This window comes from Chlamydotis macqueenii, chromosome 25, assembly GCF_036417535.1.
Source record: "Chlamydotis macqueenii isolate bChlMac1 chromosome 25, bChlMac1.mat, whole genome shotgun sequence".
Lineage (NCBI taxonomy): Eukaryota > Metazoa > Chordata > Aves > Otidiformes > Otididae > Chlamydotis > Chlamydotis macqueenii.
Window position 1 is genome coordinate 5,396,830 of NC_141580.1, and position 26,152 is coordinate 5,422,981.

Sequence of the window (26,152 nt, forward strand, 5' to 3'; positions counted from 1 at the left end):
ACCTGATCCGGTTGGAGATGTCCCTGCTCCTGGCAGGGGGTTGGGCTGGGTGGGCTGTAATGGTCCCTTCCCACCCAAACCCTTCTGTGATTCTGTAAGTATCTCGCTGGTCACGAGCTCTGTACTGCCAGAGAAAGGTTACACAATCATTTCAGTATCTGCAGTAGAACTCTAGGAGTCTGGTTGGAGTAGTCCTGCTTGACAAATTTCTTGGCGCTGATGCCAGCAGCACACTCCAGAATATCCTGAGTATCCATCTGGCGGCAGCGTTCAGCTCTCCGGGGGCAATGTCTGCCTGGGCACCGAATCAATTGAAAGCCCCAGCGCTGGGTTACAGCAGCCCTGCGGTTTGAAGGCAGAGCTGCAGCCCCCCGGGCCGGGAGCACCAACGACGCTGGAAGGGGTTTGTGGCCAAGGGGCAGCCTGAACCCTCCAGGTACAGCCGATTCATGCGTCTGTGCATTCACCAGCAACTACAGCGCGCTGCTGCGGTTCCAGCACCAACAGCTGGTGCAGCTGCCTCGGTGAGGTGCTGCTGGATGGCTGTGGCTCTGCTCTGCCCCAGGACGGTGGCCGAAAACCCTGGGGCTGAGCCCTTTGCTCCCACAAACCCTGGGGCTGGACCTTCCCTTTGCTCCCGCTCCCCTATCCCTAGCAGGGCCCACCCTTAACTGCGGAGCAAGGTCTCGGCTGGCCAGGCACCACCAACACTCACAGCCCGTGACCATGGGTGCAGGGTACGAATGGCACCAGAGAGGGCTCAGTTCCTCTCACAAGGAGGTGAACGCAGCCCTTTTCTCTGGACCTTGGCAACCAAAGTTCTCAAGAAGTGGGCTGTAGTAGGGCTCTGCCGTGCTGGCATCCGCGCAGTGGGCAGCTCCAGCCCTCGGCTTGCTTTCCCCTGGGACACAGAGGTTTGGGGAAGTTCAGTACCAGGCTGCAGAGCTCTTGCTGCCCAGCTTTGGAACGTGGGGAGAAAAAAAACCAAAGCCTCCTAGCACCTTCTGTGGCTGCCACAGCCCCCGTGGAAGCGTGAAATCGCCCTGGAGAACCGGCTGCTTCCTCAAACCCACGTGTGCCCATGGCTGCTTCAGGCAGGAGTGCTGAGCCACGGCTTCGCGCCCTCACCCAGCTCAAGCCCGGGGCTGTGAGAAGGGCTCCAGGTCGCTGGAGAACGGCGCTGGGGTCCCAGCAGCCCCTGCGCAGTGGTGTCGCTGTGACTCCCCGCAGCCCCACACAGCTGCAGCTGCATGAACCACCCCAAAAGGCGACGCTGCAGCCAGGATCCTCCGCAGGCCGGGAAAGGACGCCAGCCCTGGGGACCAGCACAGCTCGTTCGCTGCCCGCAAGGCCCTGGGGAAGAGGTGAAGGGAGGCACTGCAGCCTCGGAAAACGAGGTGTGAATAAACGAGGCCCAGCACCACGGCCTCAGAAATGCTGCTGCTGCTGGGCGAGGGGAAACCGAGGCAGGACAGCCTGAGGGGAGCCCCCTACGGCACCATCGTGCACTGCAGCCACGAACCGCGCCGTTCACTCAGAGAGGAGCCCGCTTCTTGGCAACCAGTTTTATTACTCAAGTCCAAAGATAAAGCAGTTAGACAGTCACACTGGCAGGAGCGAGTTGAACAGGAGGCGGTACCCTTTCAGCAGGCTGGTGCTGGACGCAGGCGACGGGGACAGGCTGCCCGGAGCACAACGCAGCACAGGGGCGAGGCACATCGCTTCCTCCCACACCCCTGAAAGCGCTGCAGGTCCTTCTCCATGCTCAGTTGACAGAAATTAGTGTTCTCCTCTCCACAGGCGGGTGACACTGTCACAAAAAAGGCTGGGAACAGCAGGTAACAAGACCTTCGGGGGCGAGAAAAGCGTTCGGCCCCCACAGGCGGCTCCCGATTGCAGCTGTGCCCAGTGAGAGCAACCAGCTTGCAAACCCAGCGCACCCAAATCGCTTACAGCTGCTCAGTGCCGAGCCTGCGTGAAAGCATTCGCCCTGGCAACCGCCATAGAATTAACAGTCAACGTTCACCCACGTGAAACGTTGGGGAGCACCATTTCCCAGCTACCGGCATGAAGTCTTAAAACAGCGAGGGTTTGACCGATTTGCTGCCGCTCTGGCTGATGCTCAAATCAGCGCGGCGTCTCTCTTACCAAGGGCCCGTGGGCGATGCAGTCTCAGAGCTGCAACTCATCTATATTTCATAACGCTTCCTTTCTCCCGCTGCAGAACAGCACTTACCCTCGCTAAGGTCAGCTCCAAAGCCGGCGCACTCGGCTCAGCCAGAACGAAGACGTAGCGTTGTTCTTGGCAGCACAAATACACGTATTTGCAAATACATTTTTCAAGGCTAGTGTAAATAAATTCACATTCGCCCAGCAGCAGCATGTCCTTAGTTACAGCTCAGGAAGGGGCTCTGCGCCATTCTCAAATCACAACGCACTGTTGCTGCAAATCAAGGCTGGCAGGAGGACGCAGCCAGCTTGGAAGCCCTCTCCTACATCTTGTTTTGCTTTGCCTGAAGGGGTTAAAAGTACAAAGTGATCAATTTAAAACACAGACATTATCACTTCACCGTTCTTTGGTACAGACATTGGCCACAATAACCGACTGGGACATTTGACAAGCACATGGCACACTTCAAGTTTAAGAGGTTCTTGAAATTTCTTTTTTGCTATGTAAAAGAAAAAAGAAAAAAAAAAAAAAACAAAACAAAAACGAAATGCTTCCAAAGAACCACTTGCCAGCCACATGCCCAGAATTTCTGCTGCTTTTTAAATACACACCATATTCGTAATTCATTTTATCCCTTGAGAGTCCAACCAGAAATCACCAGCTATCGCTTCCGCTCGCCTTTTTGTGTCCTTTTCTTCTCCTTCTCCTTCCGCTCCTGCTTGGCTAGCTTATCCTTCTCTCGCTGGAGTTTATCTTGCTCTTTTTTCTTCTGGAACTCATCTCGCAGCAGCTCCCGTTCCAGCTTCCTGGCATTCACAACATCCTCCATGTTTGTGTTTCGGAACAAGGCTGGCAGTGTGTTAAGGGCAGACAACGCACAGCTTCCTCTCTGCAGCTGTATTTTGGAGCTCTAAAGTAGACACGGGCTGGTTTATTCCACCTCCCCTTCACCTTCTGGCCCTGCTTTGGCTTCCTCGCCAAGCAGGGAAGGAATTTGGGAATAAGAAATGAGGAACAGAGAAAGAAACAGGAGTATCTCTGTTTTTCCAGATAGTGAAGTCATGTAGAGTAAACACACACTCCCTAGAAAAGGATTTTTCTGAGAAAAAACAAGTTGTGTACAGGTTCTTAAGCCTGATATGTGAAAAAATTTGTAAAACCACTACAAACCCAAGAGGAAGAAAAATAACACATACAGCACAGCTTCCTCAAGTGGATTCGCTGCAGCTGTGCACGACACGTATGTTTTTACAGTTACATACATGTAACTGCAGACGCTGTGATTACAGCTGACACCCCCGGGACAGGGAGCGGTGCCGCACAGCGCCGGCTGGGGCCGCTCTGCCCGTCCCACCGGCCACGGCGAGAGGCTGCAGAAGTGGGAACAGAGGAGGCAGCTCACACCGAGGACCCCCACGCTCTCATGTCCTCCCTCCTGCAGCAAGGAGCGGGAAATGCTTTGGGAAGAGCATCAGAAGGAGCGAGTGGGCGGGTGTCTGCTCCGCTCTCTCTTCCTCCTAACCATCAGTAATGTAGGGATAAGAATAATTTAGGTTTCACTTTTTAATTACGCGATAAAACCTGCTTCCATCTTAAACCTGCCAGCTGGTGAGCTCAAGGAGTGTCCCAAGTTACCGTGCTGAGAAAAATGTGGGATAAGCGGTCCTCGTTCGTCATTAAAGTCACTGCACCACGGCCTCATGAGTTTCATGGTAGTTTTGTTTCAATTGCGCTTTTAAGAATTCCTGACATGATCTACCTCTCTGCACACCAGTTACACTAAGCTGACATTCTGGGAGAATTGTCCTTGTTAATAGCGTGTTCTGTGACACTTCAGAGAGGGTGGAACAGAGGAGAGCAAAGAGAAAGACAAGGATCAGCCTCAGCTGTGCACACGGGGCAGGGAGCAGATGAAGCTCCAACTTCCACTGTGAGCAATGTCAGGCTACAGGAGAAGAAAAGAGAATCACCAAACTTAAAAGGTGGCCTTAAAGGAACAGGGAGTAGCACCACAGATAAGGAAGGATGAGAAACTCACTGCGGAAGCTGCCTTCCTTCCAAAAAGCCTGGAGCATTGAGAATTCAAAGGATACATTTTTCCGATCCAATATTTACTGCTGTCGCAGCTGATCCATCCTGTTCATCCTCACCAGTGAGATAGTTAAGGAAATACGGACATCAGTAACGAACTTGTGCCTCTATACAGTCACCCTTGGCTCAAAACACGTCAAATAACATTTCATCAAGCCACGGGCAAGAAGGTAAAAATTAACGCAGAGAATCAAGGACCAGGCAAGCACAAAACCCAGTGTTCAGCTCCCTCCTGCTGCTCGGTACTACTCCCTCCCATTCAGCTTTGCTCTTCAAGGAAGAGCCTGTTCTCCAGCACTACGAAGGGGTAGCTTTAAACTCTCCCGCTCTACACAAATTTCTCTAAAGATCTTTTCAACGGGTTTCTCACCAGAAAGCAGGAGATAAATCTGATACATTAATTACTGTGCACAGAGTTACCGGGAGGTGACCCACTCTTCTGCAACGCGCCTTGCCCAGCCAAGCATGTGGCGGTGGGGAGCGTGGAAACGGCAGAGAAAGCTCCTCAAAGGAGCGGCTGCTCATAGCACTCCACAAACAAGGAGCTTCCACACTTTTTCCCGTGGAAGTTACTTTATCATGGGGAAAGAAGACTGAAAAGCTTCCCCAGTTCTCCCCACTAAACACTGCAAAGCTGGCAAGGTGTTTAGATTTTAATAAAGGCTGTCCTTCAAAGCCCTGCACCTCGACTGGGTCAGGAAAAGGATATTCCTCCTCGTCCGTCACGTTGGCGTACTGCGCCAGGAGAGCGGCTTTCCTTTGCTTCTCTTCCTGAGACACCTCCTTTGGCTTCACCACGATCCTGGCCTGCTTCTCCATCATGCTGGCGATGGCCTGGATCTCATCTGGCGAGGAGGAGAGTCAGAGCATGGGTCAGTCCCCGCAGCCCACAGACGCCACGCGCCGCTGCGTCCTACATCTGCAGTCCCCAGAAGGCACCGTCCCGCTGTCACAGGCTGTGTCCCATCTGCGGCGAGGCAGCCGCCGCTGGGAACAAGTGCAGCGAGATAAAGGAAGAAGCCTCACCCAAAAATATCCCCCCACCCTCCTCCCACGAGCCTTCTCCCAAGGCAGCCACGACCAGACGCTGTTTTTCCTGGAGCAAGGGAAATTTCACAATGAAACTTTGTATTCAGTAAGACTGGTGCTAATGAAAATCCATTTCACTCCAGATGGCATTATCTTCGCGTTCAAAGAGGCCAAGTTCATTTAGTGACATACTTAAAGCCACGGCAAATAGAAGTTCTGAACAGCCAAAGTGACTGCTCAGTTTAATTCTCTTCTCTTCTCCCTACTGGGGAAACAAGCAGCTCATTTACCTTTTAACACCAAAGTTCTGCTGCCCATTTCTTAAAATGACATCTGGGGTTTGACACCACATTTTTTTTAGTTTGTTAAAAACTCATCCTCGGGATTCTGTTATTCTAAGGCGATTGACTTCATTGGGGATTTATCCTTTCATGGAACCACAGTGAAATCATTAAATCCTTGCGTTTCTAACGACCTAGAGACACCCCGCTACCTTCCTTCTGCAACACGAGAAATCTGTGGGTGACCAATGGTCTAAGCAGGAGTCCAGCAGCAGCTCCAGCAATTCCAATCACTTGTCCCCAAAAGACAGATTTATTTTATTTAACGCACAGAACAGCATAACTTTTCCCTGTCCCCAGCCAAAGGCAAGGACAGACTTCAGCAGAGTTTCGGGGAAAGCCACTGAACCGCTGCGTGGTTCAGCTGCCGCAGCTATAAAGCGGAGGTAAGGGATGTTTGTGAAACACAAGCGCTGTATGAACACTGGCCTCACGCTAAGGGCTCGCTGTTTCTAGAGTGACAGTATTCTGATTGCAACTAGCACCAACAAAAAAGTGCAAAGCAAACAAAATGCAGGATTTAGCCCAAAGGGATGTCACACTGTCATGGGCTACGGGTAGGTCTGTGCAGTTGGAAGAACGCTAACTGCCCTGTGCAGTACGCTTAAACCAGCAAAACCTCTCCAGCGTGTGACTTCACTGTACCCCAGAGCTCCCCTCAGCGACCAGAACAAGCCCCCGCGATGAGCAAGAGCACGACTGAGGTCCTCGCCCCGAGCCAACAGCTGGAGTCAAGGGATGAGTTCAGAGGGGGTACAAACGGTGGGGCTGTACACGACCGGGAAAGGAGCAGCACCAGTACAGCAGCAGCGGCCTCACAGACCACCCCCTCAAAGCACTTCTGGGGAAAACGGACAGCTTAAAGAGAAGATTTGGAAAGAGGAAAATAAGGATGCTCTCCTGATGGGTACTGGGACCTTCTCCTGGGGCGAGCGGCAGCAGAAGGGACAGCACCACTCTCCGTAGGTGCAACTGTAGTTGTACAGAAACACTGGCGTAAACCAGTCCACACTGGCGTAAACTGAGGGAGCGCTGGGATTTTGTCCCATAATAGCTGCGCCCACCATCAAAGCGCTAGCTGCCGTTGCTTCATTGTTAGCACTGCATGGAGAGAAAGCCCTAGGTGTTTTGCGACAGGAAATTTTAAAAATCCTACAGAAAAAATAAAAGAAATGAGCTTTTCCGCTGCAGGATTATGAACCCAAAGAGCAGCAGAATGCTAGGAAAAACAAGCAGTGAAACTGCTCATCCGCATTTCATATTTCAAGACAAAACAGCAAATGAGCAGCAATGGCAATGAGAAGCAAGTCAGATCTGCAAACACATCAGCAGCGCTGGTTTTGACTCCTAACAGGATGAATACACGGTTCCCATCTTGGTAAGGCCCTGCAGATGACTCACACCACGAGGAAAGGCACACCGAGCAGTGACACTACCTTCTTTTTTCTCTTTGGCGTCAACAATCTGAGATTCAGACCACTTCTTGACTACTTCCCTGCAAACATCGTTTAAGAGATCTTCTTCCTAGTGAGGGAAAAGAGACTTCTCAGTCTTGGAACAAAGTTGATCTGCTTCAAACCAGCACGAATCAGATACGACAAGTACCAGCTGCAAAGAATCTGAACACCCAGCAACACGCTCAAGTGATGCAGCTTTTCATACGAAATGTACTCGTTAAACGCAAACACGGGACTGGTTCAGCTGGGACGACACAAGCCTTGCGATGCACTTACTTGTTGACGCGGCTCAGGACTAGAGAGCGCCTTGACCCGCCAGGCAAACACTCTGTGTCAGCGCTGCCACCCGACAGCTCCGCGCCGCGCCAGGCGACCGCTGCGGCGGTTTGCTTCTCACGTGATACAGCTCTAACACCACACGCTGCTTTCGCGGTGGCAGCCTCTCTAGGTGCAACAGCCCTACGAACACCGAAGAAAGGCCGCCTGGATGTCCTCGCTCTAGAGCTGACCGCCCAGCGTCTCTCTTTCCGAGCACGGCTCTGGAGCAGCTACTCCAAGGCCGCCTCCAAGCCAATCTCACTAATGAAAATAAATTAGAGTGGGTAAAAGAGGGGTCAGCACGGAGCTGAAACCACTCTGGTGGTACTAACAGACCAGCAGGGATGTTCTTCTCCCCCCTGACCTGCCTGGAGGATTCAACACAATCCAGAGGTGGCTGTGGAGCGCGTTCACGCTGTTGTGCATTACTGAGGAAGACTTTAAAATGCAGGGAGAAGGGAAACACATCCAACCAGCAACAGGACGGCACTCCCATCACCAGACCCTTCACCTGTGGAGCTCCAGCACGACTAGCTCTCTCCCCAGTGCCTGCGTACAGCTTCTCAGGGGACTGGTCGACACCGTCATTCACGTTCACAGGCCACAAGCCACTCTACCGCATCCCAGCGCACGCAGCCGCAGCCTTGCTGCGAGAACCGCCCTGTACGCGAGCTCAGGTTGCGAGAGCTGAATCCAGGCAAGAAACACAATTCTGATAAAAGAGACCCCAGGAACGAGCCAGCTGGGACCGAGACGTCCCCTTCCGCTGCACCCCGGTAGGCCTGGCCAGGGCACTGCAGATCTTAACGCTCAGGCTACATCCCAGTGCTGCCTGCAAATCCTGCAATCACCTGCTCTGCTGGGGCAGCAGCACTGCACTCAAGCAGGGACAAATCAGGCAGCAACGCGATGGTGACCTCTTATTAGAGCTGTTCTGCCAGCCCTGAGCGCCGCCCACCCTGCCCACGCCAAAAGCCAGCTCGGAGAGGCTAAAACCTGCTCAACTCCGCCTAGAAAAGGCTTCTTACAAAGGTGCGTAAGAACCAGACCTCCGCCATCTGCCCCCTTCCTCCCCTTTCACAGCCAGGCGCGCAGTAACCGGCGTTTGGCGATAACACACCAAACCCTGCGCACAGACTTCCCACAGAAGAGACACCAGGTTCACAGCCCCCATCTTGAAAACCTGGGCAGTCGCTACCTAGAAAGGCAGCTCCAGGACAGACCGCCACTGAGAACACTGCTCATCCAGCAGAGCACAGCTCACCCGCACGGGGGACAGCAAGAAACGTGGAGTTCTCCACAACTGTGGGACAGACAAGGAGATAAAACACAAAATCTCTGCACCTTCTGCTCCAGTACAAATAAAGAGAAACGCAGAGCGAAGTCCTCCCACCCTGAGCCTACAACAAGCCAAGCACAAAATTCTGCGTGTACCGGGCAGATAGCAGGGGAACCGACACACAGCGATACCATCACACAAAACGGCCGAGCGCCGAGCCCGCGAGCACACAACAGAACGAGGTCCTGGGCTGGGGAGGAGACACCGCAAGGACAAGCACGCGGGACACTCAGGGCTGTGAGAGGAGGTAATCTGCAAACAGAGAAACAGCACAAGGGTTTGCAATTCCCACTGGTATCAGACTATTTTAAGAAGTCAGTCAGAGCAGGTCCAGAGGACAGGACGATGCTGCTAAGCTCAGATACAAGAACGGGTGGTTTGGTCTGGAAGACCCCACTGACCCCGCTCCCACCAGGAGATGACACCAAGATCCTCACAGGAACTCACGTGGGATGAGCAGCCCGGCAACGAGGACGATATGCACGGAAACACCATTTCAAGTGTGACTCAGAGGAACCCCCTCAGCCCTCAGAGACACAGCCAAGGCACAAAAAGATAACGACAATCAGCGCGGTTCAAGGGCACGGAAGAGATGAAGGATTTTAAGTGCCAGAAACACTCCTGGTAAAAAGGTCGTCCTCCTCCTCGACGAGTGGACTCCCCAGGTGCGGCGAATACCGGCCCACTGGAACCAAGGCTAGCGGGACGATAAGAACTGCGTACCAAACCAGGAGAGAAGACCGGGAGAGACACATCCCCTGGGTGCCTGCTCTCAGTACGCAGGAGGAAGAAAATCAGGCAGGTGATGATAAAGGAATGGGAGGAAGTAAGAAGGAAAATGAATGGCAGAAGACTAATAACAATAGCAGGGACCCACACGCCCTTCTACAGCGGGTTTGAGCAATAAGGAACGAGTCGGGTATTTGTGTGTCGGTGGAGGTAGGCCCACAGGGGAGAAGAACACAGAAGGGAGGTGTTCTAGCCATCCCAGAAACGCGACGAAAAACCAGCCCCGGAGGTGGAGATCCGCGTGTTCAGGAAGGAAGAAATGAAAGACCAAGGTGGCAGTGCATGAGTGGACATGAATGATGCAACAAAAAAGCGGCACGATGGGCAGCCTGGGCGAAACTAAACCGTTACGGAAAGAAAAGGGACGTTCTGTCACGCAGCACAGGCCACTGGCTACAGCAGCCTTCCCTCTGACTGCGGCCTGGCTGGAGAACTCCAGCCCAGCGCGGACCTGTGTGCCTCTGGGAGACCCGCTCCCCTCCTGAGAGCAAGCTCTGCTCACAGCAGTGCAGTCCAGATTGCTGCGGGGGCAACAACCAAACATCTGCATCTGTATTCCCCAGACAAACAAGAAGTGATGCTTCAGAGGTCACAGAAAAATTAACTATGGAAAATACAAGCGGTCTGGACTCTGGTTTAAAGAGAAGAACTGAACAGAGACAGATCTCGGTTCTAAGTTTCTCGATTTGAGATGCTTACGTGGGAATAAACTCAGGGGACTAACGCAGGACATTGTCAGGACGGAGGGACCACAGAGACGAGTGCAGAGGTTGCCTGAAATTTGTTTTCGTGAGGGTTGTCAAAAACAAAGAAGCAAAAAAAAACCGACCTGGAATTGTGAACAGAACAAAGAGAAGAGATTGGGCAAGAAAGGCCCTAAATCAACCAAAGAAAACATCGCTTGAAAGGGCAATACAGAAATACGCATAGAGGCTACAAATAAAGAAAAAACGCATGGGCTAAAAGGAATTGAGAAGTCTGAGGGTTCAAGAGGCAAAAAGGTTTTACAAGAACTGCAGAAAAATCAAACGGAGTTCAAACTGGAAAATGAAGCAAAAGCCAGCTGCGACCACGACACGAAAATGAAGAGAAGAAACAGGGCTGCGATGCAACACGTACAGGACCAGTGCAGCCCAGAACTCGATGAACGTGCAAACCCCACACTGGTTCTCAAATCGAGTGGCAGCGCAAGAGAAGGGCACCTCAGCAGTAAAGAGAAAAGATCACGCAGGCCACCGCGGGGCGAGGGACGGCCACCGTGCTGCGTACCTCCAGAGCTGGGACAGCGCAGGCGCAGAAAACGCCAGGCCCGCCCCAGGCTGGCGAGTCTGCACCCGGCGTGGTCGAGCATCTGACAGGGGCTCGGCCTTCGCTGATGAAACCAAGCAACTCTGGTAATTACAGGCAAGTTAATTAACCTCAGCTATTTCAGAACAGCATTTTCCAGAGACGTTTTGCTCTGCCTGCGATGCAGCAGGATGCACCCACCGATTGCTTCTCCGATTATTCAAGGCACAACGCCACAGTTACGCTTCTTCTAGAAACTGCTTTCAGCTGGTGCCCCGGGGCGGGGAAGGGATGGCGGAGGCAGCGAGGAGCTGCCCTGTCTTCTAGGAAAGCTGATTTTAGACGACACGCAGTCAGTGAACAGAAGGAATGATGTGATACAGTTACCTAGGATAACAAGCAGCTGACCATAACGGCCAAGTCCCTCGCGTTGTGTGCTCCTCCACAGACATCCAGGGAGGAAATCAGCCAGAGCCACCGAGCAGACCGCTATCCAGCAGCAGCGCACGCTCACTGTTTAATGTTTCACACTACAAAACATCCATTTATGCAACATCCTGAGATACGTACGCTGTAAAAATCTTACAGCCCCCAAAGGAGATGACTGGTGAAGAGAAATCCTTTTCCACGCTCTCCTAACTCTCTCTCAGAGATGCGGAGGAGGAAGATCCACCCCGAGAGCTCCGGTCTCTGCCCACGCACGGCTGGCTGCATGGTCAGAGCCTGTCCCAGCTGGGAGCGGGACTCCAGCTCAGTCTGATCCAAGTCCCTGACTCCTGGAAGACAACACCGCGCCATGAGGAGCGAGACCTGCCAGAGGAGTGACGACCATCTAACACAGCTATCCCAGAGCCCCTCTAAGGGGTCTGCTGTTAAAAACCACCTCCTAAGCCACACTCAGGCACCACCAGAAAGCCACTCAGCTGAAGGCGGCTAAAAAGGGCTAAGCTTTTTGTCCTCCATGCGGAAAACCCTCGACCCTTTTCTTCCCTACGCAAACTGCCAGGGACGCAGTGGCGGCCAAAGTTCCCAACCAGCCTCAAAACCGGCATCAGAAAAAAAAACCCCAACAAATAAAAAACTCCACACAAACTTCCCAACACCCGGAGGGCCCAGAAGCTCTCCGGGAGGCGCTGGGGAAGGCGGTTCTCCACTCCCGGGCTCCAGCGGAGCCGTGCCCGCGGGTCTCCACGCCAGGCCCCCACGGAGCCCCCGGGCCCAGCGAGGCCGCGGCCGCCTATCGCCTCCCGGGGCTGTGAGCCAGCCCCGGCGGGCGGAGGGGAAGCTCAGCGGCGCGGACCGGGCGGCCATACCCGCCGGAACCAGCCCCGCACCCCGGGGGCTCGGCCCGCCCCAGCCGCGGATAAGAGGGACCCTCCGGCCCGGCCCGGCCCGGCCCGGCCCTCACCAGGCAGGCGGCCAGGACGCCGCGCAGCGCCTCCAGCCGCTCCTCGTCGCTCTCCTCCTCGCGGAGCAGCCCCTGGATGTAGGCGCCGTAGACGGCGCGGTCCAGGCCCAGCGCCTCCAGCCGCGCCGCCAGCCAGGCCGCGAAACCATCCACCGCCTCCCCGCCGGGCGCCGCCATCTTGCAGCCGCGCCCCCGCCGCGCATGCGCACGTGGCTGGCTGCGGGGAAAGTGGAGGGGGCGCGACGGTGGCCGCAGAGGGCAAACTTGTTGTGGTGCCGGGCGGGGAGCGGCCTTGCTCAACGGACCAACCCGTCTGTTACCCGCGGCCGAGGAGCGGCGGTGCCCAGCGGGGCGCTCGCCGGTGCCCATGGCCGCGCTCCGCTCTGCCGACCACCCCGTTCCTTCCCCTCAGGGGCGGCGGACGCGCTGCGCCGCCTTCGCGGGGAGCGGCGTGTCCTTGCGCGGCCGCCGTAGCGCTGCCGTTAGGGGCGGGGCGGGAATTTAAACGGCGGTGGCGGCGCCGCCTCCCCGTGCGGGCGCCATGGCGGGCCCGGCCGGGCCCCGGCCTCTCCGCGGGAAGTCCTTCTACCTCGACCTGCCGAGCGGGCGCGGCGCGAGGGAGCTGGCGGAGGCCATCCGGCACCTCGGCGGGGTGAGCGGCGGCTCCCGGGCCTCCCGCAGCCCCGGGCACTGCCCTCATTCCAGCTCCTTCCCCCTCCGGCTCCGTCCCCGCACCCTCCCCCCGCACCCCCCGGGGCGCTGCTCTCTCCCCCCCGCACCCCCCGGGCTCCCTGTGCCCGGTGACCGGGGCGGGGGGGCGGCCCTGCCTCTGTTCTCACTCCATCCCTTCATCTGCTCTTTTCTTTAGCTGTTTTCTTATTTTCTTGGTTGCTCCAAGAAATGTTGATTTGGCGTCGAAATCGGCACCCAGCCGGCTCCCCTGCCCGGTCCCCGCGGGCCTCGCCTCGGGGAAGGAGGCTGCCGTCCGTGTCCTGCCGCGTTCCTCCCCTCGCTGCGCCCCCACCTCGCTGCTGGCTCTTTCTGGGCCCTGCCTGGGACCGGCTGCCGGGAAAACTGCTTGCTCCTGCCTTCCAGGGGGTGATAACAGATTGTCTGGCCGTGGGAGTGCCTTTCAGTCGGGGTAACTGGTGGCTTGGTCCTGGGAACACCTTCCAGTAGATGGCAACTGGTTCCCTGGCCTTGGGGACGCCTCCTGGGCAGCGGTAACTGGTTGTCCAGTGACAGGAGCGTCTTCTAGTCGGTGATAACTGGTGGCTTGGTCATGGCTAGCGCCTTCCAGGTAGCGGTAGCTGCTTGCCTGCTTTATTCTCATCGCCCACAGCAGCCTGTGGCAGCCCAATTTTTTTAGGGAAGATGTGGGACTTTCAGATATTTCCTGGAATTCAACACAGCATAAAGTAGGGTAACGCCGGCCAAGGCTCTTTTGTCATGTAGCTGTGTGCTTTTCTCACGGCTTGCTCAGAAGAGCTATCTGGACCCTTTCCCCTGTGAAGCTGCTGTTGGTATGAATTCACACTGCATTCCTCGTGGCCTCTCCAGATTTCCTCAGTGCTGATGTTGCTCACCAATTCCTTGTATCCTCTCGCAAGACCCTTCAAAAAGGAGCGTCAGCTCAGTCACCCAGGCAGGGACGGAGGAGGGGGCTGTGCCCAGCAGCTGCTCATTCATCTGTTTCATCTTTCTGTTTCCTTATGCCTCTTAAGTACAGTTTGATCCTAACAGCTGTTACTATTTTCAGACTGTTTAGTCTCTCTGTTTGAGGAGAATAGTCTCATGTGCACCCCAAAGCTTCCTTAAATCCTTCAGCGCCACACACAGGTGTAAAATCTTCATGTAGTTCTTGTCGCTGCTGTGTCTCTGCTGCCAGGGTCGTGTGTTGGCTGTAAAGATGTGGGGAAGCTGACTTGCACTTTTTTCACTTTTTTAATTGCACCTTCATGCTGAACTTGTTGATTTGTTTCTGTCCTCCCCTGCATGTGCCATCAACACTCAGGGACGCTCTCCTCGCAGCATCTCTTACTGAGCTGTGCATCTTTAAGTCTGGGAAACACTTGCTCCCCACGTTTTGCCAACCTGTGTTCTGTTCTCCTGAGAGCACACCTCTTCCACACTGATGTGTGATGTTCGGGGCCTCTTTCTCAGCTGTTGCTTTTTTTCTGAAACCATTCCTTGAGGAGTGGCTAATGGTAGATGGAGTCATGGAAGTCTCAGTCTGAAGGTTCTGGTGATCATTTGCGGTGTATCTCTAGGGCGTGCGCTCTCTGCGCATCGTAGGATCTCTTCTCTTTCTGGGAGAGAGCAGTAAGGAATGGAGGAAGGAGCTGCTCGTAGAGATGGGTACTTCCAGCAGGGATTAAGCTACAGGTGGTAGTTCTTGTGCACCAGGACTCTTTCAGCTCAGGGTTGGGCAGTTTCAGAGCTGCTCCGTTCTGTCTCTTGCTACAGGTGACCGAAAGCTTCCTGAGCAAAGAAGTCAGTTACGTGGTGTCCAGCAACAAAGAAGCTAAACAAGACAAAGCCAGGACTCGGGCTGAGAAGCGGAGCAACATAACTTCAGAAGGTGCAAAAGCTGTGAGCCCAATGCCTTCCACCTCCAAAGGGAAGCACACCAAACCTCCCCAGAAGCCACCAGACACTGTAAGAGCTATAAAGGTTTAGGCTACCTCAAAGTTTGGCCCAGGTGGTCTGTAGAGTAGAACCTGAGACAGTGTGGGAAAGTAAGGTTGTTCCTGCTCTGAGCAAACAGTTGTGCATTTTATTTTTTTCCCCTGGTCTGGCTGTTCGTATTCATACTCATGTTCCTTTGATCTGCGCATCGTTGTCCACTCAAATGCACGTGTCGCAGCTTTGAGCTGGTAAACGAGGATATCTGCTGAAGTGGCAGAGGACATAGAGGACTTGGCTGGCTTCCCAACAGAACAGGCAACTGTCCTGATGCAGAGGTGTGTGTAGAAAAGCCAGAGAAATGAGGGTAAGATAAAACCACTGCATGCTGTGAGTGCCCGCTCGCAGACAGGTAGGGTGAGGCCAGTGTGACCGGGGAGGAGATCTTCGAGGGCAGCTTGCAAGAAGGGGTTTCTCTCGGTCCTGTTCACCCATGGGGGCTGGCATTTCTGATTAGTAGTGCTTGTAGCCAAAGCTCCAGTGTCCTGCATTGAGTGCTGGTGTCTGCTGGAAGCTGTGACTGGGGAGAGCCTTCTCCCCCAGGTCTAGGCCATGGGCATCTCTGCCAGCTGGATCGGGACTGCCTGCAGGTGGGAAGCCTGGGCTGACATCAGGAACTTCACTCATGGTGCTTGTTCCTGTGTGCTCGCAGCGCTACCCGTTTGTCTTACAAAGAGCTTAACGTGTTTGCTGAAGTCATTGGCTCACGGATGAGGCTCAGTTCCCAGGAAGGGCTAGCAAGGACGTTCCCAACCCCTGCCAGCCTGTCAGGATGAGGCAGGCAGAGTTCCTGAGCGAAGCCGCTGCTTCCTCTTGGCTCGCTCTGGAGCGTTCACTGCTGTTCAATAAAAGCCAAGCCTTGGCTGAACAGCTGCTTAGTGTAGACCTAACGGCTGCCTCTGTGGTTTGTGTTCCCTGGAAAAGCTCAGTCCTGCTGTCTGTGAGATGCAGTCTTGGCCAGACTGCGCTCCCCAGCGCAGAGCGGGTATCACTGGAAATCGTTGTTGCTGGACAGCCGCGCTGTCCTCGGCTTGCCGCTGCCTGGCAGCTCTTTGCTGTAACGTCGTACTTGGCTTCCTTCTCTGCAGGCCCTGATCAGCAGGGGAAAGGAGCTGCTGCAGAAGGCCATGAAGAATCAGGTGAGCAGCATGTGGATGGGCTTTTCTCTAGCTGTGTGTGTTCAAAGGACTGCTGAGCGGTGCAGAACCAGTGCCCCGCCTGCTGAAGGGAGCAGATTCTGGGCCCAGGAAAGGTACAAAGCGGTTGCTTGTGGCTCTGTAGAATATTGTGCAGTGCTCCTGGGCGCTGTTCTTCATGGAGCTGTGCCATCTGTCCGTGTTAGCACTTCTAAGGCCTGTCCCAGTCATCTGGGTGCTCAACACAAGAGAATTATTAGCACAAGACCCATTTTTAGATGCATTTTTAGCCTAGAAAGAACTAATGCCCCATAGCCTGGACAAAAGACTCCCCTGCAGTCCATTCACTGATATCACAGGTGGCCGAAAGAGTCTCAGTACACACTTAGAAGCTCGTGCTATAGCAGGGATTAAAAATCTGTCCTAGATGCTACTGTTAATTTGAGGTGATAAAGCATGAGTTCAAACCTTTTCTGCTGTGCCTTGATTTTAATAACAGCCACGCAATGATCTGTCGATTGGGCAACAGGAAAATCTCTCTAAACTAGACGTAGAGCTGTGTGTGCTCGCACAGCCGCCTCTCCTCTGAGCTGTACCTTGCCAAACCTCTCTGTTTGTACAGGACACCTGCAGTGGCAGCAGCATCCTCGCCAACGCTCGCCTGTGGGGAGTCCAGATCTTGCACGTGGATGGTATCCTTCTCTGCGGGCTGAAATCTAGCTGTTGGTAATTAGTGGGTTTTGAGACAGGTGGAGCAGAAGCGATGTAGTGACTGTGGTACAGGAGGAGGAGGAGATTGCAGGCAGTTCCCAGTGCTTGACTGACGCTGTCCTGGCCGTGGCTAGCTAGGTCTGCCCTTCAAAAAACAGATTAAACTGTACATACAGAACATGCTACTGTCACGTTTACGATAGCAAACACAGAGTATGTTGCAATATACTGAAACTGTAATATTAGAAAATGTTAATAGCCTGATCAGTGCATTAATTAGTTCCAAAAAGACCATTTTTACTGGAAGTACAGATCATGATAATGGCAGGGTTTGGTCAGTCTTAATTAGGAAGTGCTGATGTTTGAGGATCTTTGCTGGAAGGCACTTCCCATCTCAGTGATGAATGGGGAGGCGGTGACGGGAAAGACGGATGGTGGAACTCTGATTCTAATAATAGGTCTGGAGTAAAAGGTTCCTGAGTGTCCGGTGACAGTGACATACAGCCGCGGCTGAGCGTGTCTGGGTGCGCGAGGGAGGCAGCCGCTGCTGGTACACGTTCCTGGCCAGCCAGATCTGCTGAACTGCAGCAGCGTTGCAAGCCTGTCAGGGCTTTCAAATGTCAGGGTCTGCTCTGCGTGCTGCAGAACGGGATGCTGGCCCTCAAAGAGCTCTGCCTTGGCTGCTTCTTGGGCAAATTAACTGTGTGGTGGTGATGCTCTGCCAGCTGATGGCAGGTGCTGCGTGCCTTCCCTGGTGCGCATGGGGAGGGGGACAACTCGCCTTCTCTTGTTGAGCTGTGGCTCCTTGACATCCCACCTGCACAGAAATGTTGTCGTATGCTCAACAGCTGCTGCGTGCTGTCTCAGGAGCGAGGAAATGGTGCCGGAAGACAGAGGTAACTGATTTAACTCCAGGCAATTTGAGGTGCTCGAGATCTCTTGGTAGCTGTGAGCAACGCTTCTCACTCCTCTCGTGCTGAGGGACTAGTAAGCAGAGTGGTCTTCTAGGCTTTCATCCAACACTGGGCAATCTATTGCTTCTGTTTATTGATGGAAATAACAAAATTCAAAGACTTTTTTTTTTTTTTCTGCTGTTATAAAGTCAGGGTAAAACCAGATGAGAATGTGGCAGCCATTAGTTATTGACCTCACCTGTAGCACAGGCAGTACTGATTTTTGACTTGTAAGGGACTAAGGACTAACAAAAATCATAGTGCAGTGGTTTTCTGGAGTATTTTTTAATGCATTGGAGAGGTCGGTGAGAAGGCAGGGCATGAGGTCAGAGAGTGGCAGCCTGTATACTGTATTTGAAGTGACTCCAGGTGACTTGGGAGACAAAATGTCAGGGGGAGGTGATAGAGTCTCTGATGCAGGAGCTCTGAAGGGGTGGGTGAGACTGCTGTGATCTCGCTTTACTGTTCTGGGATCAGTAATTGCAGTTCTGCCTGTGCTGGTTCCCCTACTAAATATGTCACTTTTTCCTTTAGGCAAAATGCCTCGCAGCCGGATCCAAAATTCACAAAGGTAGGCCCAGAAATTGTGCTTCTATTTACACTCAGATACAGAGCTGCTTGAAGAAGTCTCGATTAGAATTTGAAAATCCATCTGAAATTTGAGGAGTCCCAAATAGGCCAGCTGTTAGGGCAGTTTCTCTGGAATAGTTTTTGTGACTCCTTGTCTGAGCCTAGCTGCAGCCTCCTGATACAGCTGAGGATGCTATGCCTTTAATTTCAGACAGCGCTTTTTAAAATCCCATAAACCGTTTGCAGCGCAGGATCCCGAGGCACCTGAGAACTGTGCTGCTGGCTCCAATGAAGTTTCGGAGAATAATGCATCCTACAGAGGAGAGCGTGTTCCTCACAGCCCACTCACTTCTGTTAGGCTGAAAAGTGCTGCTGAGACACCAATCTAGGGATAACACTTCCAAAGGAGGAGGGAGGGGGGAAAACCAGGTTCTCATCTGGAATTAGACAGGAGCCAATTGTGGTACTGAGATTGGCACCAGTGATGTAAGTTAATCTGGGACTTGTTTGACTTGACTCATCAGAGAGTGAACGCTCAGGAATATCTCGGAGCAGGCTCCAACCTGGACTGTGTGTGACACTTGAAAGATTATTTTCCAGTTTTGGGGGGAAGGTGGTGGAAAAAAGGCTTGAAAAGCTGTCTGCTGCAAGCTCAGAGCTCTTTGTTGTGGTACGCTCTGAACGCTGCCTGGGGACTTGTGGTGACAGCTGAACTGTTCGTCACTGTTCAGCACTCTGCCATGAGCGCTCAGTACCTGTGCGCCAGCCTGAGATTTATCTAGGGCCTGAAACATGGCCTTGCTTTCAGAAGTGCTAAGCATTTGGCAGCGTTTACGTGGAAAAATTGATCCTGTACTTAAATAGCTACTTCAGTGACATAACAGCACATTTGATGCAAGCTCAGGATGGGGCTTGAGGACTGAACTGGTAAGGACAGGTGGACTCAGCCTTTCTGGAGGATGAGGTTAAAATTTCTTTGGAGAAAATAGCACCGAGTACCAGGACCACAAGGAAACAAAACACCTCGCCCTTCAGAGGCAGTAAGGGAGGCGTGAGAGGCTTGGTTTCAGGACCAGGCAGACGCCAGGCAGTGTGGGAATACCTCGGTGTTGGTTTGTTTCTTAACCAGATCTGTGCTCGGATTCCAGGCCAAGTGTAATGCTGTCACTCGTGAGCTGAGCACACCTGCGAGATGGGAGGGACCCGGCAGCTGCTTCTCCCGGCCTGACTCTGAAAGCTTTTTCCCTGAGTGCACTGCTGAGGCTTTCTTCTGCTTCATATATATCTATATCTCTATATCTCTATGTCTCTCTAGGAAGCGTAGCTGCTATTCGCCCTCCTTGGGGACTAAGCAAAGGCCAGATATTGCTCTTCAGCAGCGTTCTCGTGCCAGGCTTGGCTATGCAGCGTGTTGGTCTGTCTCCAGCAGCTCTTACTGCTTTGACTTTGAACCGTCCTGGCCTAAGCCATTCTGAGCTCAGGCGCTGGAAGGGTTGATGCAGAGCTCTGCTTGTGCAGCTGCTGCTGCAATGTGTTTCTTATGAACTCTTCTCTTGTGCTCGGTGGCATGTTGTGTGGAGGATGCGTGATGGTTTTTTAGGATTCAAGTCAGAATTGGAGGCTTGGGGTGAGGCCACTGGCTGATGAGACATTAAAAATGCAGGGAGCTTAGCTGGATGTTCTTTCAAAGGCAGAAACAGTCCACGGTTGGGCTGTCTCTGGGGTTTGGTCACCCTGCTGAACCCAAAGAGTTCTTTTGGCTGCACTTACCCATCCCTTGGCACTCACGGATCTATCGGAAGTACTGATGAGCTTGGCTCTGTAGCCCAGTTCTCTTGGGGAGTGAATGAATAAGTAGGGAATTTGGCCAGGGCAACTTCTAACCAGCTTGCTTTCTAGCAGGAAAATTGAAGCCCCCTTTTCTGAAGGTTGAAGACCAGAGCAGGTAAATGAGGTCTTTCTAAATATCACACCTTAACCTCGGGGGCTCCCAGGGAGGGAATCCTCTGCCATTTGTATTTGCAGTGGATGTTCTGTCCACGTGGCAGAGCGTGGCTTCTTTGAAGACCCTGCTACACCCCGGGAAGCTGACCCTCTCCTAGAGGGAGGCAAATGGAGTACAGAGAAACAATCTAGGTCGCTCGTATGTCGGGGGTGGAGGGCGGAAAAAGGTGTTAAATGAGACTGGACAACAGGGTTTACTTTCTTGCTCGGATTCCGTTTGAGATCCTCAGCGGGTCACTTAATCTGCCTGAGCCCTCTGAAACGAGGAGAGAGATTGAAACACAGGAGGTCAGGGCCTGTAACTTGATGAGAGCATCCAGCACAAGGGGATATGATCTAGGTGGTGTTTCTAACAACTCTGTAACCCTAACGGTATCCAGAGTGCTAGTTAATTATTCTGAAGACAACATTTAAGGCAGCTGCAGATCAAATATTGGGTTTTACATGCTGCATGCAATAGTGTGATGAGAGAGATGTTGTCTGGGAACCAAAACCTTCCCATGCTGCTGTGTAGCTGAAAATACTGCACTGGCTGCTGCTGCGCCTTGAGGGGGAAAGGTGGGTTTTCAGCTGAGCTGGCAAGCCTACCTTCTGTCCAAAACATCCCCTCCACCAGTGCCGTTACTGGGAGCCAGGTTTAGTACTTCCGATGAGAAATGGGAAACCTCTGAAACAGCCAGATGAAAGGGCAGCAATGACCAGTATCCCATCATAAATGAGACAGCGCCTCGAGCCCTCTGCGGGAGGGACAGCTCTCTAACCGTACTGTCGCTGCCAGAAGTCTGATGTCCTGATCTGCTGCTTTCAGGCAATTCCGACCCTTCCATCACCAGTTCAAAAGCTTTCCCGACCTGAATTTCCTGACACCCAAAAGCTGTAGCCCATTCGAGCCTCCGAAAAGCCCCTCGAATTCTTGCAGAGCCAGGTAGGTTGTAGCTCCTTCTGCGCAAATTTTTAACCCAACTCCGCTGCGAACCGCTGCCCTGCTGGTTCCTGGGGTCCAGAGAGCCACGTGCCCTCTGGCTGCAGGGACAGCGGCCCTGTTCTGGGTGAAACAGCTGCAGTTCTAAAAGGCCGCGTGGCCTCTCTGGCCCCCACACAGGCAGCTGGGTGCCTGCTGATGCTGTCAGGTGAGGGCAGGGAAGATCTCTGCCGTTACCTTGCAGGGGTGTGGAAGGCCGTCCGATGGACAGCGACGGGGAGAAGAGCCCCCGATCCACACTGGTCACTGTGCCGAAGAAAAAGAGAGGATTTTGTGAGTGCTGCCAAGAGACCTTTGAAGAGCTGCAGAAGGTAAGGGTTCCCCTGAGACTTGGTTCCTTGCAGAAGTTATGGGGGCCACTCAGCGGCTCCATTAATCATGTGCCTGTTATCACTACAAACTCTTTCGGAAGGAAGGCAGATTGCTGTGTGCGCAGCCCTTGCCGTAGCAGGGTCAGCCTCGTAGAGGAAAGCCATAGTGTATCTGTGCTCTGACCTCCTGGTCTGGTTTTGAAGATGGGAGCACAACACGCTCGTCTCTGGGGCTAGGGGAGCCTCCAGGGTCATCCTGTTGCCTGACCTGTGAGGTGGGAAGCCTGTTCACAGCAGTCAGGGGCACAGGCTGATTAAAAAGCTGGGAAGAGGTTTTTTTGTCTCCTGGAAGGTGCCAAACAATGTGGCTTTCGGAGCCCAGCTTTCCGCGATAGATGGGACGTGTTGGAGGCTGTGTCTCTCCGCGCTGCTGGGGAGAGCTGTAGGCTGCTGTTGGATGCAGACACAGCCTCCTTGTCCGCAGGTGTCTGTGGGAGCAGGACTCTCGCTGTACGCCACCGGGGCTGAGCGTGCTGCCTGCCTTTCCCAAACCCGCTTCCGAGCAGCGGCTCTGTCTGGTGGAAAGGCTCTTTGCCCTCCAGCCTGATGGGCTGAGGGAAGTGGCTGTTACTGAGATTTCCCTCCTGTGAAAGGACGAGTGTTGCTAAAAGGGCCTCTGTCACCTTCCAGCACCTCCAGAGCCCCCAGCACAAGCGGTTTGCGCTGGACGACTCGCAGTACGCCCCTGTGGATCGCGTCATCTCGCAGCTCACCAACAGCTTTGTGGAGTGGCCGGCCAAGTAAGTCTTTGCGAATCTGATAACTCCTGGAGGCAGAAAGCAGCGTGGTGCCACACACGGCATGCTCACAGGGGCAGGGCCTGAGTCTCCATGGGCTGTGGTGCTGGTCCCTAGCTCATGCCCTGTGCCGGGAAATCAGCCAGCAGGGAGCAGAGGGCCGCAGCTGACTGTGGGACCGACCTGGCACCTGCTGGGCAAGGTTTAGATGAGCTGTGGGAGATGTTCCTGAGTTTCTGTGGCTTCTTTACTTCAGGGAACTCCCCATGGACTTCTAGTGCCTCTTAAACTAGAAAGGACAGCTGGGCCCATCTCTTCCATCCCCATGTCCACTGCAAACCCTGCTGTTCTGTGGCACTCCTGTGCCCAGACCTTGGGCTGTTGAGAAGCAGAGAGGTCTCTCGTGCTGCCCGTCTCCTCTGCCAGCAGCAGTATCACTGCTGAGCCTCACCAGTCTAAAATTTCTTACCGCCTCCTGAGCAAGGGCTTCAAAGATCCTGCACTGCAGAAAACGCTTCATCTCACTGGGGGGAGGGTGTTGCTAGGCCTAGAGAGAGCATTAACTGATGGTTCTTCTCAGAGTGCCGCCATCCTGCCTGACAGATGAACACCTAGTGCCTCAAGCAGAAGTTACTGGAGGAGTTGAGATGCTGACAGCAGAGCTGGGAAAGGACAGGCAGCAGCCTGAGCACCGTGCTGTGGAACTGCTAATTGATACGGAGCGTGATCATGGCCTGAGGACCGTGGGCTGCTCCCCTTGCCTGCCCAGGGACAGGGTCAGTAATCCCAGAGAAGGGGGCCAGGTGTTGACCTGCTCTGTGGAGCTGCCCGTTGGAGCAGGACTCACCAGAGGGGTCTGTGCTGCGCGTGGCACCAGGAAGGAGCCTGCAGTGGGGGATGCGGATTCAGGCTTAGCTCCTGACCTGGGCGGGGGGACTCGCATAGCAGCTGCTCACGCCAGAGAGGCAATTGCCTCTTCATCTGAGCCTTGTAAACAGCAAATGCTGGGGTCTATCAGCCCTGCTCTGCAAGCACTGCCTGCCTCCAGGAAACGCCAGCTCTCCTCCGGACAAAGCACCTGGGTGGGAAAGAAGCCCAGGCTGGAGCTGGGTGGTGACCTCTCTCCGTGTAAGCAGACAAAGCCAGCGGATGGTGGGATGGGCGTGCAGGGTGCAGGACACGCGTCCGGGCCAGGCCTGCCCGGTGTGGTGGGAGATGGCAGCTTGGCCCTACACACAAAGCTCTCCGACAGACCTCGTAGCTGCCTTCATCTGGACGTGTGCCCACACGGGAGCCCTGGGGACCCCACGTCATGGCCAGGTTCCCTCGAAGCTGTGTCTGTGGGTTGTCAGCCCACAGAGGCTGCAGCAGCCAGCGCTGTCAGCGAGCGTGGCGGGAGCAGGGCGAACACCAGTTCCCAAGGGAAGCATCTTGGAGGGGGGAATGAAAACACACCCAGAAATGTCAATAATCCTGATCTGGAGAGCACAATGAGCAAGACCAGCTGTCCTGCTGGCCGGTTGCCCTCTCCAAAACTGCCTGGGGCTGAAGCCAGATGTTGCTGCTCGCTTTGTGTCAGAGCAGCAGAAAAAATGGCACCCGAGCTACCTGACCTCCCAGGCCGCAGCGAAGAGTGGGCTCCGTGCCCTGGGCTCCTTCAGCCTCTTCCACCTAACGCGCAGGCTGATCACAACTTCAGCAGAAGTTCTTCTGAGTCAGACTGGGATGCCCAGCTGCTCTCCACGCTAACGAGTGTCCAGGACAGCAGGATTCAGCCTGTGGACAGGGACTTGCTCCAGGGGGCACATGTCAACGTGAGGGACAGCGGGTACGAGTCTCAGCTCTGCTCGGTTCTGAAGCAGAAATCGGAGCTTGCTTGGGCAGGCAACGAGGACAAGAACTGCCGGAACTGCTGCGCAGAGACCAAAGGAGCCTCTTTCCCCGTGTTTGAGAGCTTTTTTGGCAGCTGGACTAGTTAAACCCACCTCCTGGCTGTTCTCTGGGCCCTTCGTGGGAGCTGTGAAGGGGCTGGAAAGGGATTTCCTGAGCTGCCCTCCCTGTCAGGACCAGGAGGTGCAGCCAAGAGCCGGGGTGAGGACTCAGCTGGAGACACCACAGAGAACCTGGGCAGCTCTCCTGTTGGGAACTGATGGGCGACATAATGGTTTCACCGTCCTTTGCTCTTACAGGAGCTGGGATCTTCCCTCCTGTCTCTGCTAACATTCTGAGCCGATAGCTTCCTCCTTTAACTCCTCACTGGGCTGCTGACAAGGTGGTCTTTCTCTGGAAGGGTCTCTTCAGCAGGAATATGCTCTGTGCCCTTCCAGAGCGAGAGCACGGCCTGCTCCTCCTCTCACCCAGTCCTTGGAGGTGGAGAGGAGGGCCCTGGGGTGAGATCTGTGTTCTTCACGTGGTTTGGGGTTTTGTTGAATGTCTTTGAGTACTCACAGATGTCTGTAACGGGTACCAAGCTGTTGGGTGGGCTGGGGTTTTTTATCAAACTTTTTAAACTTTGAAATAAAATGGAAGATGAGATCCTGTTCTGCTCTATGCTGGGTAAAGTTTGACCAGTGACCTCAGCACAGCTAACTCAAAATTGTGTGAAACGTCCGTCAGCTGGGTGGTCACTGGACAGAAGTCTTGCGGGAAAGGATCTGGGGGTGATGGGCACCAGGCAGAATACGGGGCAGCAGTGGCTCAGGCCACAAAACATCACCTGTACGTGGTTTCCCCAAGGGCTGCATTCAGCAGGATGCTGTTGTACCCAGCGCCGGGGCGGCCACCTTTGCGGTGACCCCAGGTAAAGGGGGATGTGCAGAGACTGGAGGGCAGTTGGTGGAGATTATGGACCTCAGCTGGTCATGGGGCTGACAGCTTGCCCAGAGGAGGCTGAGGGGTGCCGAAGAGCGGGCTGTCACTTCCTGAAGGACAGAAGGAAGTTTCCAGTAGGACAGAGCCAAGCTTTCAGCAGTACCAGCTGTCCCAAGCTCCGGCTTCCAAGGCGCAGGGTGAGAAGGGAAAGGCTCCCTGCCCAGGAGGGTGGGTCAGCCCTGGGCCAGGTGCCCAGAGCCGTGGGGCTGGTCCATCTGTGGAGGTTTTCAAGCCCTGAGTGGAGGACAGCCATCCTCCTTCACTCAAGGGTTGAAGTGAAGCCCTGAGCAGCTGGATGAGGCAGCCCTGCTGCGAGCAGGAGGCTGCACGTGAGCCTCCAGAGGCTCCCCGTGAGCTGAATCGTTCTCCGTGCAGCAGCCAGGCCCTGGCTCCCCTTTACCCAAGGGAGACGCCGTACAGGTTACGAGGGGCTGAGCAAAGCCGCTCCAGGAGCGGAATGGCACCAGGCATGAGGCACTGCTGCGGATGTGTCCTGGAGCTGCCTGCTGTCCCAGCCCACAGATAACCCCTGGAAGAGAGGGAGAAACAGGCTTGGTGTGCACCAACTGGCCAAGGTCTTGTGTGCTCGCTCTCCTGGAGGGAGTGCCTGGCTCTGGGCCCCTCAGACAGCAAAGCGGGGTGACCCGGCGTGCGGGGCAAGCTGGGAATGGGTCCCTCGGCGCGGTGTGGCGGGTATGACCTGAGCTCGCGGTGTCCCCTGCTGCCTCGTGGCAGCGCGCTTTCCTGGGGCGTCAGCAGAGCTGGTGGTGGGAGGTCACCCAGGGGTGAGGGGTGTCCTTCACCAAGCCTGGCCCTGCTGGGGAGGGCAGGGGGGGCCCTGTCTGCTGCCTGCCCCCTCCCAATGTTGGCCAGAGACATCGTGGGCATCCCTGGTCTTGGGGA

The 26,152-nt window shown here is 54.4% G+C and overlaps 2 protein-coding genes across 4 annotated transcripts; one reads left to right on the forward strand and one right to left on the reverse strand.

The window, feature by feature from the left end:
• Positions 1 to 1,550: 1,550 nt before the first annotated feature.
• Positions 1,551 to 12,589, reverse strand: CCDC43 (coiled-coil domain containing 43). Of its 2 annotated transcripts, XM_086766881.1 has the most exons (6): positions 12,230 to 12,589; positions 7,068 to 7,155; positions 4,971 to 5,106; positions 4,264 to 4,322; positions 2,849 to 3,019; positions 1,551 to 2,513 (listed from the first exon to the last, which is right to left on the reverse strand). In XM_086766881.1, the coding sequence occupies exons 1-6, from the start codon at positions 12,404 to 12,406 to the stop codon at positions 2,428 to 2,430; spliced, it is 717 nt and encodes a 238-aa protein (XP_086623007.1). In that variant the 5' UTR covers positions 12,407 to 12,589; the 3' UTR covers positions 1,551 to 2,427. The 2 variants fall into 2 exon arrangements, with proteins under 2 accessions (XP_086623007.1, XP_086623006.1); XM_086766880.1 differs by having other exon boundaries at positions 1,551 to 3,019; positions 12,230 to 12,574.
• A 169-nt stretch (positions 12,590 to 12,758) lies between these two features.
• On the forward strand, positions 12,759 to 24,913 carry DBF4B (DBF4B-CDC7 kinase regulatory subunit). 2 transcript variants are annotated; one of them, XM_086766901.1, is made up of 11 exons: positions 12,759 to 12,881; positions 14,696 to 14,887; positions 16,003 to 16,053; positions 16,673 to 16,742; positions 17,587 to 17,657; positions 18,249 to 18,285; positions 20,184 to 20,229; positions 21,097 to 21,213; positions 21,455 to 21,581; positions 22,272 to 22,381; positions 22,959 to 24,913. In XM_086766901.1, exons 1-11 carry the CDS (start codon positions 12,771 to 12,773, stop codon positions 24,355 to 24,357), a joined length of 2,331 nt encoding a protein of 776 aa, XP_086623027.1. In that variant the 5' UTR covers positions 12,759 to 12,770; the 3' UTR covers positions 24,358 to 24,913. The 2 variants fall into 2 exon arrangements, with proteins under 2 accessions (XP_086623027.1, XP_086623028.1); XM_086766902.1 differs by having other exon boundaries at positions 20,187 to 20,229.
• The last annotated feature ends 1,239 nt before the right edge of the window (positions 24,914 to 26,152 follow it).

Excerpts from the sequence above, each read along its gene's own strand:
- CCDC43 (XM_086766881.1), bottom strand. The coding sequence starts at position 12,406 with ATGGCGGCGCCCGGCGGGGAGGCGGTGGATGGTTTCGCGGCCTGGCTG. Across the intron at positions 5,107-7,067 it reads CGCCAAAGAGAAAAAAGAAG|ATGAGATCCAGGCCATCGCC; the intron begins GTAGTGTCACTG and ends CCTCCTCGCCAG. Across the intron at positions 4,323-4,970 it reads AACGTGACGGACGAGGAGGA|TGGTGAGGATGAACAGGATG; the intron begins ATATCCTTTTCC and ends TAACTATCTCAC.
- DBF4B (XM_086766901.1), top strand. The coding sequence starts at position 12,771 with ATGGCGGGCCCGGCCGGGCCCCGGCCTCTCCGCGGGAAGTCCTTCTAC. Across the intron at positions 17,658-18,248 it reads AATGGTGCCGGAAGACAGAG|GCAAAATGCCTCGCAGCCGG; the intron begins GTAACTGATTTA and ends TTTTTCCTTTAG. Across the intron at positions 21,582-22,271 it reads CCTTTGAAGAGCTGCAGAAG|CACCTCCAGAGCCCCCAGCA; the intron begins GTAAGGGTTCCC and ends GTCACCTTCCAG.